The following is a 20,085-nucleotide window of genomic DNA, read 5'->3' as shown; positions in this document are numbered from 1 at the left end:
TCAGTTACCAGAACTTCACCAAAAATCATTTAAGATTTATTTCAACTAATTGAATCACTAGATCCAAATTAATTTTTTGTTAATCCTCACCAGAGGATATTTTCCCATTGCTTTTTAGAGAGTGTGGAAGGGAGGGAGAGAGACAGAGAAACATTGATGTGAGAGAGACACGTCGATTGATTGCCTCCCACATGTAACCGAGCCTGCAACTGAGATACGTGCCCTTGACCAGAATCAAACCTGGGAGCCTTCAGTCTGTGGGCCAATGCTCTATCCACTGAGCCAAACCTGCTAGGGCAAAATTAATTATTTTTGTTATAGAATCATCACTTTTCTGCAGAAATAGACAAAAGCCAAAGCTAGCTTCCATTCATCACAGTTCTCTAGCCCAGTCTATTTCAATTGCTACAAGATTTGATTTTAAGATGCATTTGTATGGGAAGATTTAAAAATTGATGTCTATGATTTCTGCTTGAATACAATGAGTCATCTTTATTTCAAAATACAGCTTTTTAAATTTTTTGGCATACTCTTAACGGTGCATATTCTCGATTGCCACTCACTTCATGTCGACATAACAGTTCAGGGCCATAATCACAATGCTGGAAGATTTCTGGAGCTAACAGGACATGCTCCCTATGTGTTTCTGGGGTAGAGAGGAGTAAGTTAGTTTTAACCTATCCTTAAGATGTTTTTCTTGCCCGCTGACATGGCTCAGTGGTTGAGCATCGACCTATGAACCAGGAGGTCACAGTTTGATTCCCGTTCAGGGTGAGCTCGATTATGGGAGGCAACTGATCAATGATTCTTACCATTGATGTTTCTATCTCTCCTCCCTTCCTCTCTGAAGTCAATTAAAAAAAAAAAAGATGCTTTAAAAATATATTTTTAAAAATTGATTTCAGAGAGGAAGGGAGAGGGAGAGAGATAGAAACATCAATGATGAGAGGAAATCATTGATTGGCCATCTCCTGCATGCCCCACACTGGGGATTGAGCCCGCAGCCCGGGCATGTGCCCTGACCAGGAATGGAACTGTGACCTCGTTAATGGGTCGATGTTCAACCACAGAGCCACAGTGACTGAGCTGCCTTGTGATTTCTTAATAGTTGGCTTCCTTTTGGGTTTGTTTTCCTGAATCGGTTGCTCAGTTGTTCCTTTTGTATCTATGTCGTCATGGTCATCAATCTGCCTTTCCAATACTGGCGTTGCATCTTCCATTGTAGCACAAACATCCAAGAGACAGCCATGTGTAGGAAGAGTTATTAACTTCAAAGATTAGATCCACAGACATGCTAGTCATCATACTATTACATAGTTTGGCATTACCTCTGCCTTCAGTTTATATGTAACTTTCTATATTTCTGGGACCTGTGCACTAAATATTTATATGCTTACATATGACAAAGAAGGTAGTTAAGTATTAATTCCTTAGTTAAGTATTAAATCCAGGTAGAAACAGAAGAATTTCAGATTCCAACTTGTACCTTCCTTTAAAATCATCTCCCAGTTGCTAGCAAGAGTTCTTACAGGAAATAAACTATTTTACTGCATCAAGAAAAGGTAGCTGTGTGAATTTACGGCAAGCATAAATCTGGGAAGCCTTTAGAGACTGCCTCTCTTCGAATATTCTAGTCTATGAGATTGAGGTGCTGTCTTCAGTTTAAAAGTCACTGGAGCAGAGCTCACTGGAGCAAGGCTGTGTCCTGCAGGGTTCATGATACTATTCATGCAGAGCGTTCCTGGGCAGCATGTGGCACGACGTTGGCACCTCTGTAACAACTCACGACGTGTGGCGCCCCATGGCTTCTCGTCTAGGGGCTTGCGGCAGAGTTTTCTGGTGTTGCAGTCATCGCCAGACAAGCACTGTGAAGAGAGCCCTGTAAAGAGGAACTGTTGTCCCAGGTCGAGGGACTCCAACAAGATGTAAGATGACGTTTTATTCAAGGCAGGGGGTGGAGGAAGCCAAATCATGGTGGCACTTCGTTGTTATTTTGTTTTTAAAATATTTTTTATTGATTTCAGAGAGGAAGGGAGTGGGAGAGAGCGATAGAAACATCAATGATGAGAGAGAATCACCAATCAGCTGCCTCCTGCACGCCCTAAACTGGGAACTGAGCCCACAACCCAGGCATATACCCTGACCGGGAATCAGACCTCTTGGTTCACAGGTCGACGCTTAACCACTTAGCCATGCTGGCCGGGCCATAGTGGCACTTTGAATGCTGCGACAGACCTTAGGCAGCATCCTAACTTTTTAGTACTCGTATAATTGTCTTTCTCCCACAAAGGGGACCAGTACATTTTTCTTGTTTGCTATCAAGCTCTAACCAGATTTCTTATATTTTAAATCTTACTCTTAAGTTCTCCCTGGAGCCTTATTTCCCCTTCACCTTTGTCACTAATCACAAATATATATAGGAATCTCCCGAGGAGTCGTTTCTGAATACATTATTTCAAGTGGAAGATGGAAGTGAAACCAGCTATTGTCCTGCTACCCAGTACTACGAATCATTCAGTATTTGCCTTCAGTCCTATTGTAGTTTTCCCCACATATGTTCAATTTTGTATCTAGCATTTCTCCACACTTAACCTGGCCTCATGACTACTTCCCAACACTAAAACCCAACTCAGCTATACTACCTGGAATGGCTGTATCATATTCCACCAATGGTGGGTGGTGCCAGAAGTTACTGAACCACGCAGTTGAACAATATTTTGCAATTATAAATACTTTGGGAATAGAGCTAAGCTTTTATAGTTTGAGAATGTACCCTGACTCATACTAATTCAGACTTCCTTATTTATAGCCACTGCTTTAGTTCTGTTTTTTATATAAACCATATTTTGCCAATATTTTCACACAATAATAATATAGTTCTTGAAATGTGGGACGATATTTTATGTTCAAAGGAATTCTCTCAGGAGAATTCTCTCTTTCAAGTGAAGTCATTAATGATGCAGTGTGGAAGCATAATACAGCTTATGTTTCAAATGTTGGAAACAATGGCCCATGCCTTTCAACAGTTGGTTGTCCAGGTGGCACTACATCAAGCGTAACAGGTTAGTTTCCTGTTTTAGGAATGGACTTGATTATGCCCAGCCGACGTAGCTCAGTGGTTGAGCATTGACCTATGAACCAGGAGGTCATAGTTCAATTCCTGGTCAGGGCACATGCCCGGGTTGCAGGCTCAATCCCCAGTATGGGGCCTGCAGGAGGCAGCCAATCAATTATTCTCTCTCATCATTGATGTTTCTATCTCTCTCTCCCTTCCTCTCTGAAATCAATAAAAATACTTTTTAAAAAATGAACGTAAAAATCAGCAAACAAATGTTAATTGGATCTCTACTGTATGCAGGACACGATAAGCCCTAAGTACACTCTCAGGAAACTGATATCTAGTCGGGGCCTGCTGATCTGGAATTGACTCTGAAGTAGACTGGAGTACGTAGAATGGAAGTACAGATACAGTGCTGTGAGATACACAAGTGCAGCCACCTTTGATTTGAGAATTGAGGTCAGGCTTTCTGGAAGACTGTGGGAATGAGGATTAAGTTGATAGAAAAGATCAAGGAAAGGGCTTTCCAGACTAAGTGAACAACATAAATAAAGACACTTGCTTTACTTTTTATTTGTAGTGTACAACTACTTACTCATAGTATAGTATCCTCCTTTCATTTCTCTTGGGACCTGCAGAGAGAACCAGATGTAGAAGAAGGGAGCTCTATTAATGAGAAACACAGTCAAAGCATATTTGTTCTGTGAATGTGTCTTCTTCCACTAGTTCTTTAGATGTGCTGCAGTGCTATCAGTTTCGCTGTAACCCAATGGAAAAAATGCCCATCAACAAGAGCTACAGGAAATCAAAATTAGTTGCAGTCATAGTAGGAGAATAATAAAGTTGGCTTACATTATAGTACAGTAGCTGCCAACTTCTGTAGAAAAAGCCGGAAAATATAAAACCCACCTCTTGGTTTATATGAGGAGAATGAATTGAGACAAACAAGTATGTAGTAAATTATACTAAAACTTGCTTATTAATTTATTCATGTAAAATTTACTGAACATTTAGCTGAGACTTCTGGAAGTCAGCAAAGCTATTTTTATATTTTCACGTTATTCTTTACAGATGTTTAGATTAACCAGATAATCTTAAATAGGTGATTTTAGATAGCTGCTGTAATATTAAGTTCTGCTTGTTTTGCGTGTACAAGATTTTTTTATGCACTACCTTCTCAATCTTATAAGTGTTTTATTGACAATACAATTTCTAACACGGCTCAAAACACACACTAAGTTTTTGAATGGCAATTTGTTTCATTTAGTCCCATTTTAGTGTTCCTTTAAAAATTTTAACCGACGACTCTGGAAATTCAGCCAAGAACGTTGTATCAAAAACTTGCTTGAATTTATCTAGAAATTCATAGTCAGTGCTGAACCTGAACTTGTTTGCCCAAAGCAACACAGTCCCTGGCTGGCAGAGGTGCGCCATGGTGGAGAGCAGCTTGTCCAGGCAGTAGTGGTGGTAGACCACGTCGGAGGCCAGAACGTAGTCATAATAGAAAGTCGACTTGGGGAAGTTCTGTTCCAGGCCTTCTCCCCACACCAGTTCTTTCACTTCAGGCAGATGTGCTGTGTGTGTTAGTGTATTCTTTAAAAGGTTGTGTTGAAGGTTTCCTAGGACATCAGGCAAATCCGTGGCCGTGACTTGAGCTCCTAAGAGAGAAAGAGGAAAAATGTAGTAATTACCTGGAATCATTTGGGCATTCAGAGTGGACATATACTCTCAGGGAGAAAGAAAAGAACTAGAACTGGGCTTCTCAACCTTGGCCCTATTGACATATGGGCGGGACATATTTGACATAATTCCACTGGATAATTCTTTGGGGGGCGGGGCTGGGGAGGGGCTGCCCTGTACTTTGTAACATGTTTGGGAGTGTCTCTGTTACCGATCCAACAGATGACAGTAGCACCTCCCCACCCATCCCCAAGTTGTGACAATCAAAAATGTCTTCCGACATAGCCAAATGTCCTTCATGGGACAAAAATCACCTTTGGTTGAGAACCATCTTTTAAGAAACTTTAAGTTCAGCAATGGTGCAATGTTAAGAGATTTCAGGACAATTAGCTAAACATATTATGGTTTTCAGCAGCTGCTTATAGTAATTCATAATTTTCCCTCTAAAAATACATCTATCTGATGATTTTCTTTTTCTCTTACATGAAAAAGAAAATCGGCACCCAATTTTCTTTCCACAAAAGATAATCTATTTTGTCTGATTCTCACTCTTATCTAAATTAATTCTTAGGCATTTTAAAGCTAGTGACGATGGTTCACAAAATAGATCACTATATTTCCAGATTAGTTTTAAAGAAAGAACTATATAATGCAGGCAGAAGTAGCCAGATTAGTACCACCTCTTGCCCAGTGCCCAGGAACTCACAACCTGCATTTTGGGTATAAATCTGTCTTCACCTTGGATTAACTCACTTTTTATTTCCTTCAAAATGTTAGTGATAATATTTGCAACAAAGAGCAGGAAACAACATAGTTGTTCACAACAGAGGATTTGAAAGTCATAACTCCAAATTTTCAACTTCATCACATGGTAATCGGTGGACTGGGCAAATTACTGAACTTCTCTTCTCTAAAACACAATAATCTTATCTCTGGGGATAACAGTAGTAATTGTAGCTTGTGACATTTGGGGGAGATTCAATGAGTGAAATCATGGCGAGCACCTAAACCACAGATACTCCTTATCATTGTTGTCACAATAAAGGTCTTTTGAAACAAGGTCAGGAATAAGTAAATAAACAAACCTAAAAAACTGGCCACGATGGAAACAAGGCCTGGTCCAGCACCAATCTCAAGTATTTTAGCATCTTGAAAATTCAATTCCTCGGTATGTTCCTCCAAATATTGACACAAAGCCATAGCCTAAAAAAGATTTACAGTTGTCATTTGGGCATTGCAACATTGGAAACCAGTAGCCACCTCAATCCCCACCCCAAATTAAATACTATAAGACATGTCATTAATCATTTATTGAAAGGTTCATCAGAATCAAAATATACATTTAATGATGTATTTAGACCTTTGGAATATGAAAATTATAACCTACATCAGAGGAACTAGAGGAACAGGTTTGTGAATCGCCTGTATCAGAAGACTCTTGCTCGACCTCCAGGAACTGGAAGATCAGCTCATCTCCTGCAAACCCGGGCGGTGAGGCCTGCAGAGCAGCAACTTCCTCCCCTGGTTTAGTCATGCCAGGCCTCCACCTGCTTTAAGAATGCTGGATAAACTTCCTCAAGACCTCTCTCCCAGCCTCTATCAAAATTCAGGTGGGCCAGGGCTTCGTCTTCTATGCTGGACAACTGGGCAGTTTTGTTTTGTTTTAAGTGGTTTCTCGAAGAATCAGACTGTCAGAACAATACTTCCCACACTTTAGTGTGCACGCAGATCACCTGGGGCCTGGTTAAGATGCACGTCTGTGTGCAGTGGGCTCTGCTTGGGGTGCTCAGGACTACGTTTCCCACAAGCTACCAGGTGATGCCAGGGCTTCTGGTCTGTGGACCACACTATGAGTAGCAAGGAGACGTTAAAACACATATGCAAATAAATTAAGATAGCTTTCATACAGACAATCAAACATCCCTTGAGAAAAGAGGATAATTATTTGTGATGTAGGGGTTTCAATATTAGGAAGACAGTGTCAACTAGAGCTATGGAGAGGACACATGCTTTGAGGTGTTTTCTGAAGAGATAGCCCTGCCCTGTGAGAGGCTGGCCCCTCTGGGGTGCTATCTGGAAACAATGCTTTTCTCAGGAACAGCTACATCTTTTGACATTACAAACACTCCCCCACCCTTCTTAGCCCTGTTATCGAAATCTGGAAAATGATCTCTTTCGCGGAGAGCTGCACTGGACTACACACAAGAGAAGCGTGTTACATGAATCCTTCTGTTGCAATTTTCAGGAGCTTGAGGTCCCAAGAGAGGCCAGCGTTTGTGCATGAAAGGCTGAGGCCTTGATGAGCATAAAACAGCCCAGTGGACAAATCTAATCTCTGATACCCCTGCTATTGTTGTCTATTTGCCAAATATCTATATATATAAAAGCCTAAGCGACTGGTCAACTGGACGACTGGATGACCGGACGACCAGCCAGTAGCTATGATGCACACTGACCAGCAGGGAGCAGACGCTCAATGCAGGAGCTGCCCCCTGGTGGTCAGGGTGCTCCCACAGCAGGCGCAGCAGGGCTGGGATGAGTGGGAGCGGCACCCGGGCCGCCTGCCGCTTCGCACACTACTACATCCCTCACCTGTGGGGATCGGGCTGAAACCAGCAGTCCGACATCCCCCGAGGGGTCCCGGATTGCGAGAGAGCACAGGCCAGGCCAAGGGGGGGCTCTAGTAAAAATATATTTTTAAAAAAAGCAAAAACAACAAAAACTCACAAAGACAACAGTATGGTGATTACTAGAGGGAAAGGGGAGTAGGGGGGATAGGGGGATAAATGGTGGTGGAAGGAGACTTGACTTGGGGTGCTGAACATTCAATACAATATACAGATGATGTATTGTAGAACTGTACACCTGAAACCTATATAATTTTATTAACCATTGTCACCCCAATAAATTCAATTAAAAAAGAGAAGAAAAACCTTTGTTTGAAGGAAATCATACTCATGTATAAGAGATAAAAATGGACTGTCCCTGGGCGGGGAGGGGGGAGGAGAGGGTGGAGCTCTAAGAGCGTGGGGACCCCTGGCTGTCCATTCCTCCTCCTGCCCCTTCTCACTTGCCACCAGTACCCCAGATCACCCCGAGGGCTCTCCATGGAACCTCTAATCATGACTACTCTTTGCATGTGCAGTGCCTGGACCAGCAGGTCTGTATCACCTGGGAGCCTGGGAGAAATGCAGAGTACAGTGCTCCCCCTCCCCAAATTAGGATCTGCATTTTAAGGAGACCCCAATATGATTCCCATCCATGCTAGGGGTTGAGCTGTTGACCTGGAGCCTCTCTAAGCCCTGGCTGAAAACCTCTTCGGTGGAAAGAACGGCAGTGCTGCCCCTGAGGCCGCTGTCCCAGCCTGGCTGTGCACGGCGCCCCCGTGCAATGGCTTTACCAAGTCAGGAGCTTTTCCTCATCAATTTAGTAACTCATTAATATTAATCCTACTGCATCAACAATGACGGTCTAACATGAGCTTAGGTGTGTCACTCACTGAACCCTCACAACCATCTCGGAACTGGACGGGAACACTGCCCCACGCTTTAAATATGGAAATGAAGGCAAACAGGCGAAGTGACCATCCCTGACCACACAGCCAGGAAACAGCAGGTTTGCTGGGTCTCGAGTCAGAGCGTTTCCCCCATTCCGGCGACACCCTCCCGGGGCCGTTGCCGGGAGAACATGAGAAGCAGCCACGGTTCTCGAACATTCCTGCTGGCGTATCCACAATGCAAACATAACGTAAACCCGAGGGTGTGTGGGAGTGGCCCAAAGGTACATGATGCAAAGCCAAAACTCTGAGATGTGACTTTTTCCCTTAACAATTCATGTGAATTTTTTCATCCTACTTCCTGATGTATTCAAGCTTATATTAATGTAATGGAACATCGCCTAGAGGAAAATCAAAGCTTATGGGAGAGATGCGATGTATCTGTGGAGCCCAAGCACCCTCCCCACACCCCTGGCTGTGGGTTTCAGTTGGAGAAACCCAAAATGTTAAAGTACTTGGCAAATTGTCCAAGGCCACGCAAATGTACAAAAGTGTTATTATCGTCCTGCCATCCCAGTGCAACAGTCCTCTCACCCCTGGCCACACCACGGCTCCGTAGCTCTCTATTGATTCTTGAACGACAATCTTCTTGCCTGCAAACAGATAGTTCTCCTGCGTGTAGCTGGCATAATTTGTAGGAACAAATTTCTGGAGGCTGCGAAGAGATGGTTCTATGTTGTTAAAATCTGTGGGGAAGAAAATAAAATAGGTTTCATGATTTGTTGGTTCAGTGCCAATACACACTTAGTACAATTGGTAGGATGGGAACAGAGGGGTGAGGCTACCAATGACAAAGGCTGCAGACTAGCACAAAGCAGTGATAGGGAGTGACAGGGACATAACATTCAGATGCGACATCTTAATCATATGACGAAATGCCAAAGGATAGTCCCTCTATTTGGAAGAGGACGGAAGAAGCGTGGCTCCATTCCCACACTCTTGACGACAGGAGAAAGCGAAATGGCACCAGGAACACGGCACAAGTGAGCTGTCTGTGTAAGGAAGACCCGGGCAAACGTGGGCCTGACTATTTTTAGGTCTTGAAGTAACATTCCCAATGTTGGCTGGAGTGTGCTCCTTAAATCCTTCTTACATCAGCTCCTCAAAAGGTATAGGTCACCCAAAGAGGAGCCAGCCCCACAGTCCAGGGGGAGATTGTCAGATGAGCTCTGACTATCAAGTTACTGCTGTGTTAAATGCTCCTTTGCTCTCATGACCACTCCAGCAGCTCTCAAATATCATATAAGATGAGAGGAAAAGAGCACATGCTCAGAGGAGAGGGTTCTTTGAAGAAACCTACTCAGGAGTCCACCCCTGGGAGGCAGGTAGGACAGGCTATTTCAGGTATCACGGCTTCCCAGGGGCACTGCAACAGCTCTAGGCCACTGGTCTGCGACCCGTTTGTACCCGGTGTCCAGAAAGAACAGTACAGAAACTTGGAGTAAGCCTTTCGAATTTCCACAACGGGATCATGTCTGCTGCATCTAATTACATGCCTATACTTTGCATGTCTGTGTGTATGTATTTCCATTTTGTCTTCCTAGCAATTCGTTTTTGTTGTGTTTTACCAAAAAAAAAAAAAAAAAGTGTCAGTATGCAGCAGATTGGGAAATGGCCTTTGACCACAGTGTGAGCGAAGGGACTGGTTTGTAAACCAGCATCACCATGTCCGCGGCTCCTGGGAGGGCTGCTCTTGGCCGCAGGTTCTGACTTAGCGTGTTCCGCCCCTGGAAGGAGAATTCTCCGCCCTGAACAAAAAGGCGAGCTTCCGGAGGCCAGGAGCTGCATCGAACTTGCCAGAACCTGCTGGTAAAGAGTGGCCAAGTCAGTCCTGAGGGGTCCTTTCCTGTCCCGTGCCCTGGTCAGGGTTGTGGGGAGGCAGTAGGGGAGGGAAGGAGACGTAGGGTCCTCGCCTACCTCTTATGGGAAGCTACTGACATACCACACCAACCCAATATTTATGAAGGACTAAGGTAAGGTGACCAGATTTTAACATTGGTAAAGCGGGACACAATTGACCGGGGGGTGGGGGTGGGGGGGGGGGGGGGAGGGAGGGTTCCTTGATTAAAAATTTGGTCTCTATGGAGCAACAAAAATTTTCATAGAACGCAAAAATAGTATTGTAATATATTTTTTTAAATTTCAACATAAGTACAATTTACAAATATAATAAATAAAAAATTATGTATAGTATTATTTTATTCTTTGGCATATTTCTCATTTGAGTGAATTTTTTTTAGTAGATTGCTGTCGTTGTTTAAAAGGTCATGAATTTGCCGTAAGGTAAGTCGTAAGTGTCACTGTCAAGGCCGGCGCTAGACTTTTTGCCGCCACTATAAAATATAAATAATACGAGTACTGTCTGCTAAATTCAAGAAAATGTATGTATTTATGAAATAAATAAATAAATTACTTACCTGAATTATCTGAATAGCTGATTTGTAATGACATCACTTGTTTAACTAGCTTCCTAGCACGCAGTACGATGTGTATCATCTGAGAGACAGTTACAAAATGTTTTCGTCGTTGCCAATCCCCAAAAAATGCCATTGTTCATTAAGTCCAAACAATGGTGGTCGAATTCTAACTGATCAACAATGCGAACTTTGATAAGCAGTTCTCGATAATCAGTTCTCAACAATTATTTGTTATCATTAAAGTTTAACATTATAAAATTAACAAAAATAATATAAAATTCATATCCTGGCTAAATAGTTCCCGTTCTCCCGCCGTTCCCTAGCTTGTCGTGCATTCTTTCCAGAAATCGGGACTTTTTTAAAACGCCGCGGGACGCGGGACAAATTGTTAAAAATCGGGACTGTCCCGCCAAAAGCGGGACGTCTGGTCACCTTAGACTAAGGAGGCCCTAGGTTCTACCACTGATTTGTAGGGTTTGACAGTGACCATGGTGTAAACAACCCGGTGATAAAATGTCCCTGGGGAAAGATGTGCAGCATACACCACAATGGAGTACTTCTACCGTCCAGATACAATGGACATCAATAGCCTCAAGAACATAGCTAATCATCAAATGCACTAAAATAATTCATGTCTGGTCCAGAGTATTTATTATCTAGGTTGTTTTTTTCCTATATAACTTTGCCTTTTATATAATCCATTTCATTGCAATTTATGTAACTGAAGTTTCAATAACGGCCATGTTTAATAACCAGCTCACCAAATTCCTGAAATTCAGGAGCTGGCACAGGCCAGCTGGTACAAGGAGTGGGTACAGGGCTGTGCTCTTTTCCTCAAAGGCTTTCATCAGTGGAGTGTCTACCAGGAGCAGCCCGACCATCGGGTACTTGTGCCGCTCCTGCTGGCTTCCTTCCCCCAGCCACCCCCGCGATGCCCCAGACCATTCATTCTTTCCTTCCTCCCACAAATCGCCAACCAGGGACTCTCAAGACTGGGGGAAAAGTCAATGGGCTGATTTTGAATGGTTCATTATTTTACAGGTTAATAAGCTAATGTTTATGCTTCCCTAATCAACAGGGTAAAGAAGTGTGGGCATATAAATATACTCCCATTAGAACCTTATATAGTGTACAGAAATATAGAAATTTATGTTTACTGCACACTAAATATTTTCATTTATTGTACCCATGCTAGACTGGTAGCTTTAGAGGGACCAGATTTGAGAGACAGGTAGAGTTGCATTTTTACGTAAACAGTTTAGTAGAAATAAATAATATCCTGGTTTAGTAGAGTTGGAACATCATTGTACCACATTAAATGATTGCAAATGTTATAAATGCTGTATCTTGGCTCTCATGACATTATTTGTTATGTCCATCATTTATTAACTACTAAGTCCCTGTCCAGAAATGCAACCCTCATGGTTGCATTGTCCTGGTGGGAAAATGCACTTTGCTCTACACGGATCCGTGTATGACAGAGCTGCCAGGAATACATTTTGATGAAAAGCAGAAACTAACCTAGATTGCATTTCTTTTTAAAATGTTCTTGTTACAAAAATATACAGTCTTAGATTTATACACAAGATAAAATACATTTGTGGATTTTGATAAGTAAGTAATGAAAAATAGGGATTACTCGTAACGCTATGCTTATGCTTGCATAAAGGCATTTTTCTACTTATTTCATTATACGAGCAATCTAGAAGGATGTTAACTAGACTTATTGTAGTGATCCTTTTGCAAAATACCCAAATATCAAATAATTTGTCATACCCCTGAAACTAATGTAACATTACATGTCAATTATATCTCAATAACAATCATTTAAAAATCTAGAGTTAAAAGGAAATGGAAATTCTTGTCACAGAAGTTAACTGGAAAATGCCATCAGCAGGAAAACAACTGAGAAGGTGCTGAGGTCGTGAAGGGGGGTACCTCCTGTGGGTCCACTGGTGCCATCTTTCTGGACAGCCTCTTCCTCTGCCTCCAGCCAGCCAACTGGGGAGCCTGGTCCTTCCCCCAGGCGCCCAGGCTGCTGCTCGGAGCTCAGACACCCATCCATAGCCGGAGCCGGAGCTGGAGCTGGAGAGGAGGAAATTGGACAAGATCCGAGTTGCTCAGCCCAGGGTGTCTGAGTCTCTCAGGAGGCTCTAAAAAGTGCAGCTTATCGCCTTTGCGTCTGCTGAGCGGAAAAGAACACCAGCTTTTCAGCTTAGTTCCCTGAGTGAGCAAGGCAGCCACTCAAGGAGTTGCCCAAGTGGAGGGAGACCAAGAAATGATTCCGAACCTATTTGTACACGAAGAAAGGCCGAAACAGAGCGAGTGGAGCCGGGCCACCGTCTGAAGTGGCCAGGGTCCAAAATGTATTTCTGATAACTTTGGCAACCGAATCTTAAAGAAAATCTGGTCTAGCAATACGACCCAGCGGGAGTACCTTGTAGATTGATATGATATCATGCATGAGAAGCCAGGATTTGGGGCAAACCCCGGGCTGCTCCCTTCTCATCTGAGGCTTTCTTGCAAGATAGTAGAAAGTGCTGGGGGCTGAGAGCCAGGAGCCTGCTTTGGCTCCCCATTCTAACACTTCCAACTCATTTAATCCGCTCCTCACTGCTGTCTCATCGGCAAGAAGGGGATAATAATATCTGCCTGCCTGCGAGGGCTGTGACGAGAAAGAGAGAGCAAAGTGATTAGTACGGCACAGGTAAGCAAAGGAGAATTATTTTCACATGCCAGGTGTTGCTTTTCCTTGAGAAATGGAATGACTCCCTCCCCCATCGTTATAGGTGACTTGAGAAATAAATTCTTTCCCAAAGATAGCTGTGCATTGAAAAACAATCTCGAACGCAACTACAGTGATCTGTCTAGGGTTCATTATTAGTTTGGCACATACGATGATACATAACATATATTAGTATTTCATAAAGAATTGGGAAATTTTTTTAATGACCCCTTGTTAGTACCCTCAAAAGAATTTTGAACTGTTAGTTTAAATATATCTTTACCTTATGTAGCAGAAGAGATTTGAGATTTCTGTGTGCCCTTTAATCCCCAATGTTTTATATAGATCTGCACCTAAAAGGATTAGCATTTTATGAACAAAAGCCAGCCAGTGGAAGTCCAAGTTATTTAGGGTAGCATTACCCACCAGTGCGCAGACACATTTCTTTGCTAGAATTTCCTCTCTCTTTCTCAACCTCTCTTTCTTGCGCTCATTCTCACTCTGTCTCTCTTGCTCTCTTTCTTTCAATATATCTCCTTCTCTCTTGAATTTTCACACACACACACACACACACACACACACACACACACACACACACTCCTTGCAACATGAAATATAATCACTCCAGAGGCTGCCCTTCATGGTATCCAGTTGCTGTGATGGAGTTTGAATGTGGACTTATATTTCACTTTTTAAAAAAGTGGGGGGTTGGGTTGCTGGGGGTTTTATGGGCATGTCAGCTTTGTGTGCATCAGCAAACTCCTGTGGCTGAAGAAAGGGGCCTGCCTGCTGCGGACTCTGTCCTGGACCCTGATTCCTGCACCCAGAAACAACACAAGACTCTACCAAGAGGAAGGGAAAATGTTTGCGAGGAAGGCGTGAGAACGGTCTCTACATAAGAAGGGACACGAGTCAAAGGCTTAAAGTCACATAAGGAGTATTTAGTTGGGGCAGCAGTGAGTAGGAAATCAGAAAACTCCTTCAAAATAAAAAGCAATCTGTTGTAATTTATTTAATAGAAATAGGGGCAGTTAAAATGGAAAGGGGAAGAGCATTTGCTCATTTTGGAAGCTTAGAAACCCTTAAAATAGAATATAGGGTATGTCATTTAAAGACTCGGGCGAATAGGAATTAAATAATCATTTACTTTTATGAGGGACTATATTTAACCATTGAGCCAAATGAATTGTGACTTAGCTTGAGTAGATATAAGAGCCTATTTTTTAATTTTTTTGCCTATTTTTATTTTTATCCAACATTGCTACTTTCTTCTCTGCTGTCACACTCCCCCCCCCCCCAATGTCCGTTTCTTTTAACTCTGGATCTTTGTGTGGCTATCCTGTGGTCCCATGACTGTTAGGTCTACTTTCTCACTCCCTTAAATGATGGCAGGTGGTCTGGAGTCTTTTTCAAATCCATCATTGCAATGCTTTTATTTTTCCCCAAATTGTTCAGATCTGTGATTGTGCCCTGCACTTCTGTAACTTACTTCCAGCAATGTCATCATCCCTACATGAAACAGCAGAAGATGGTCATCATTACAACTTTTACAATAACTTTTAAAAACAGATTGCAATGCCTGAGAATATGTGTATGTTCATTCACACACACACATTCATCCTACGAGCTTTGAAAATGAAGACAAGGACAAAGAAGAAATTTTTAAATATCTCCTTTAAGCCCACTCTCTGGAGAAGTAAGCCTGACTAACATTTTCTGGTGTCAACCTTTGGGACGTTTTTTTGGTATAAACTTCATATGAAGCTATTTTACTCAAAATGAAAACTAGATAGAAACATGCCTCTCTGACCTAGTATGAAATATCCTATTATTTTAAGAGTTTCTTTGCGCCCTGACTGGTTTGGCTCAGTGGATAGAGCATCGCCCTGCGGACTGAAAGGTCCCAAGTTCAATTCCAGTCAAGGGCATGTACCTCGGTTGTGGGCACATCCCCAGGAGGAGGTGTGCAGGAGGCAGCTGATCAATGTTTCTCTCTCATCAGTGTTTCTAACTCTCTATCCTTCTCCCTTCCTCTTAAAAAAAAAAAAAAAGAGTTTCTTTGCAATGCATCTTCAGATACCATCTTTTAGGTACCTGCTTTAAGAAACAAATCAGAACTCTGTTGCCTGGGCTGGAATAAATTAGGTCTGAGGTTCCTAAATATTGGACTGTGATGGGCCACATTAGAATTACCTGGAAGCTTTAAAATGCATACACTCCAGCCCCTGGAAATTCCTGTTCAAAGGTCTGAAAAGAGCTTAGAAGTTTGAACTCGCGGTCCGCCAGCTGTTCCCTGTGTGTCTGCAGCCCTTGGCATGTAGTCCACGTCCATCTATAGGGCAGAGACACGGGAGTTGTGTTCAGATAGCTGAAGTGCCATCCATGAAGAGGGATTAGGCCTCTGCATGGCCCTGGAGGGCACACTGATGAAGTAAGTGCCCAGGACGCAGAATTGGAAAGAACTTTCCTCAACAGGAAAGAACTTTATCACAAGCAGAGCGACGGAACAGTTGATCTCAGGGAGCCTAGCCTAATGGAAAGTGGGCCAGGTTTGAAGTCAGAAGATAAAAGGTTGGATCAAGGCTTTATACAAGGTCAATAAATAAGCTACGTGTGTGTCTCTTTCTCTGCCTTTCTCCATGGGTCTGGACCTCTGACCTATCACTGACTCTCTTGGCCAATGGTCCTCAGCATGGAGGAATTGTCCCCTCCTCCCAGAGCCATTTGGCAATTTGGAGACGTTTTTGCTGGTCACAGCTGGGGTGGTGTGCTACTGGCATCTAGTGCATAGCGCCCAGGGATGCTGCTAAACATTATACAGAGGACTGTCTGACCCAAAGTGTCAATAGTGCCGACGATGAGAAACCCTAGTCTGGGCAGTAAATCCAAGTTGTCATGCAGAGTAAATTCTACTTGCCATGCTGCATATTCCACCTACTAGCCAGGCGGTCCTTGCCTCCTCTGTCTCGGCGTCCTCATCTATAGAAAGGGGTGAGTTAGTAGTTCCAGCGTGTATAATGCAGGCCAGATTCTGAGCCACATCTTCCCATAGATCCAGCATGGCAACCGGGCTTCATCTGCTTCCTCCCAGGAGAAGACCCAGAAACAAGGATTTGAGAGAAATGGTTTATTTGGGGGAGTGAGAAAGGGGAAATAATCAAGGGTAAGTGTGCAAGTCAGCAAAGAGTGTCCTCTGAGGCCAGGGGGAGATAAAAACTTAAAACTATGGGGAAAGGCTGGAAAATGAGGCGAAACACACACCTCAGAATTATTACACTCCAGAGGGTTTCTGGGCTATTTCTGCACCACCATCTCAGCACAGGTGCCGAGACTAGCATTGGAGCACTCAGATGTGTCTGAGAGATGTAAGTGAGGTTGTGACAGCATCTGCTATGGTCCATAAAATGTTGCGACTCCTTACACAACGGTAGGAGGCAAATGAAATGTTATTTATCAGAAAGAATTAGTCTGGTGCCGAGAAGGTCATCGTCCTTGGTAAATAAGTGTCTTGTATTAAATTGCATGTCATTCAAGTAGAAGGCTGAACAAGCAGTGTTCTTTGAAGAGATTCTGGGTCACTCACTGAATCAAAGGGAAACGCTGAGTATTGGGGCTTGGTAAAGAAAGGACCCAGGGCTGTGCTGGTCCCAGAGATCTCAGCAGCAGGAATTCGTGGTCTTTCTCCTTCAACAGTGCTGTTGGAAGCCTCAGTCACCTTCCAGCCCCGTGTAACTGAGGCCAGGATTTAAAATGTGGGGGGAAATATTCGGATTGGTCTAACTTGGTCATAAGCTCAGTCAGGGTTGGGTGGTGGGGAAAGCATCCTGCCAAACCATGAGGAGTCGGGCTGGCAACTTAAAGGAGGGATGTTGTGCCCATGAAAAGCAAGAGTTAGGTATGGCCCTCCTCCTCTTCCTGGCCGCCCTGTGCACACACATTTTCTTATTTCCATAAATACAGTTCCAAAACGCAGAGCCAACCTCTCTAAAATGGATGGTCACCTAAAATCTCATTGGCTGATGCACCTAGACAGAATGGAGTTGTTCTTCTCCAATTCCAAACCTCCAGATGGTGTCCTTTCTTCACTAGTTCCAATCGCTTCTCCCTCCATAGGCATGTGATCCAGGTCACCATGGACGATAGCTCGATTAGCTATTCCATCACTGCAAACCATGGACTCCTATTCCCATCCCAGAACATGAGTGAGAGGCTCATTGCTTTTCACATGATCTTCCCCAAAAGTTCCACAAGGAAGAGTTGCCGATCAGATAAATACTATCAGAGATGTCCACCATTCTTATTTACAGGGGAGACTGTGGTGGGAATTCACTTCCAGAGAGGTGGGGCTTCATTGAACTGAATGTTCTTAGTAACCCCAGGAAGCACTAACATTCAAAAATGTGAGATTTTCAATATGTTATACAGAAACTATTTGTTAGTGAAATCAAGTTCCTTAATTTCTGGTCTGCTGGAGGCTAATTCCAGCATGTCCTAATAAATGCAAGAAGTCCTTAAAAGGTTGACGGGCTTCTATATTCAGCAGGGCTGAATATATGTTATTGCCTGCTGGAATGGCTGAAAGCATTTCCCTAAACCTGAAGATCTGCATATATTATTGCCTGTTACCAGACAGCTGAGGGCATTTTAATATACCTGTTTTTGCCTCCTGCTGGCCAAACAGCTGAACAGCCTAAGGCATTTCCTCCAACCTTACAATGCCTACTGTATACCAAACTTACCTTTGATATGTATATCTGCTTTGCTTTAGGGCAATTTGTGTTAATAAAGAGCACTGGGTCCGGAGATAGAGAGAATTTAGCTACTATAACTAAGCTTCCTCTGGCTCCCCCATGGATTACAAATTTATATTATATTTCTAGTCTCTTTATTAATTTACTCCAGATTCCTGAACACTTCTAGATGCTGGCTATCACCCTGGCACTGGTCCCTTTATTATCTGGTAACACAGTGGCTCAGAGTTCATAATCCTCTCTGTGCAATGATGTAGGGCTGCTATAATACCCCTCACTAACCAGACTTTGGGGAAGCCCCTGACAAGTGCCAGAGGAAAGGGCTCACTGAAGCTGCTATAGGGAGGGGGTATAAAGATTTAGATCACTTAGCACTGTAGATGCATCAGACACCAGCAGAATCATAAAATGGGACTCTTCTCATCTTGGCTTGGGCTGGTGCATGAAGACAATGGATTCCTTATTATGATAATGAGAGAGCATCTTCAGAAATTTTAAAGTAGGTGTTCAGAAAAACCATTCAAGCAACACATAAACTTTTAAAAATATATATATTTTATTGATTTTCCACAGAGAAGAAGGGAGAGGGATAGAGAGTCAGAAACATCGATCAGCTGCTCCCGCACACCCCCCATTGAGGATGTGCCTGCAACCAAGGTACATGCCCCCGACCGGAATCGAACCTGGGACCCTTCAGTCCGCAGGCCGACGCTCTATCCACTGAGCCAAACCGGTTAGGACGCAACACATAAACTTTGTCAGACCGTGGTCATAGAAGAATTTACTTCTGTTTCATTTGAAGCATCCTTTATACAATGACATATGGTACCAGTGAAGAAGGAAGGGAGAATATGAGTGAAGTGATCCAATACATTTGGAAAGAAAAAGTGAAGTTATAGTCATTTCATTTTAAAAATAGCACATACCTGTTTCTAAGCATTTGAGTGTGCCCTTACCCACATGGAAAGGCATGGCTTGCTATAGTTTTCTACCTTATAAAGAGGCTCTGACAAGAAACCAATGAGTAGCCTCTATGGACTATATGCATTTGGGAGAAGAGGTGTACTTAGTTGTTTGTTTCTACTTATATTTCCCCCAACCCCGTCTAGTTCTTAAAATAAATTACCACTCAAAGAAATTTTATTGTTATTTTAGAAAAATATTTAACTGCAGTTGTTGAAGATTCATAATTGTCAGGGTTCATGTAATCAAAATAGCCAAGAATGATTTGGAGCTGAGCTATAAGCCTGCATTATTAACTACATGAAACAAAGTCATGCTTGGGAAAGCAGGTTTAGGTAAAACAAACAAACAAACAAAAACACAAAAAAAACCTTCTGGTCAAATTCTGATCAGAAGAGTTAGTTTGCTAATAACCTTCTTCCTAAGTTAAAATTTAATAAATGATAGCTTTCAGAAATTCACCTTAATCTTAAAATAGATGGAACCAAATGAGTCTCTAAGAATGGAAAAAAAAAAAATCCCTTCCCAGTAATTCAATGTTGTGGAATGATCCCTGGGTTCCAGTTCTATGGTCAGACCTGAAGCAGAAATAACTATGACAACCCTCACAACTCTCGGCCAGAAACAGATTCTTGCAATGTCATCTGTTCTTTCCATATTGTCATTGGCTGCCTGGAAATGGCACTTTTTAGAGGGGCTTAGTGGTAACTAGTCATGCTCCAGTTTTAGCAGCAGCAGTTGACCTGTTTTCAGAAAGATAATTTTTTCCCAAAAGATTTCTATTAGGAAAGAAAGTTTATCTGATGGGGTTATTCTGGGTTGTACCACAAGGGAGAATTCCTTTCATTATTTCTTCTCATTCTAGGACAGACTCAACTTGAAAAACATATGTTCTTTATTTGAGGCTCTCCTGTCATGGATTTGGAGAAATATAC

General features: G+C 42.7%; 2 protein-coding genes across 2 annotated transcripts; both read right to left on the bottom strand.

Annotated features, from left to right (window-relative positions):
* Positions 1-512: 512 nt before the first annotated feature.
* Positions 513-1,973, bottom strand: DKK4 (dickkopf WNT signaling pathway inhibitor 4). The gene is made up of 3 exons (XM_008144006.2): positions 1,725-1,973; positions 1,091-1,235; positions 513-646 (listed from the first exon to the last, which is right to left on the bottom strand). The coding sequence occupies exons 1-3, from the start codon at positions 1,971-1,973 to the stop codon at positions 513-515; spliced, it is 528 nt and encodes a 175-aa protein (XP_008142228.2).
* Positions 1,974-4,100: 2,127 nt separating this feature from the next.
* LOC103288182 (protein-lysine methyltransferase METTL21C-like) lies at positions 4,101-12,776 on the bottom strand. The gene is made up of 4 exons (XM_028148710.2): positions 12,650-12,776; positions 8,829-8,980; positions 5,824-5,941; positions 4,101-4,716 (listed from the first exon to the last, which is right to left on the bottom strand). The coding sequence occupies exons 1-4, from the start codon at positions 12,774-12,776 to the stop codon at positions 4,322-4,324; spliced, it is 792 nt and encodes a 263-aa protein (XP_028004511.2). The 3' UTR covers positions 4,101-4,321.
* Positions 12,777-20,085: the final 7,309 nt, after the last annotated feature.

This window comes from Eptesicus fuscus, chromosome 8 (genome assembly GCF_027574615.1).
Source record: "Eptesicus fuscus isolate TK198812 chromosome 8, DD_ASM_mEF_20220401, whole genome shotgun sequence".
NCBI classification, from domain to species: Eukaryota; Metazoa; Chordata; class Mammalia; order Chiroptera; family Vespertilionidae; genus Eptesicus; species Eptesicus fuscus.
This window is presented reverse-complemented; position numbering and strand designations above follow the sequence as displayed.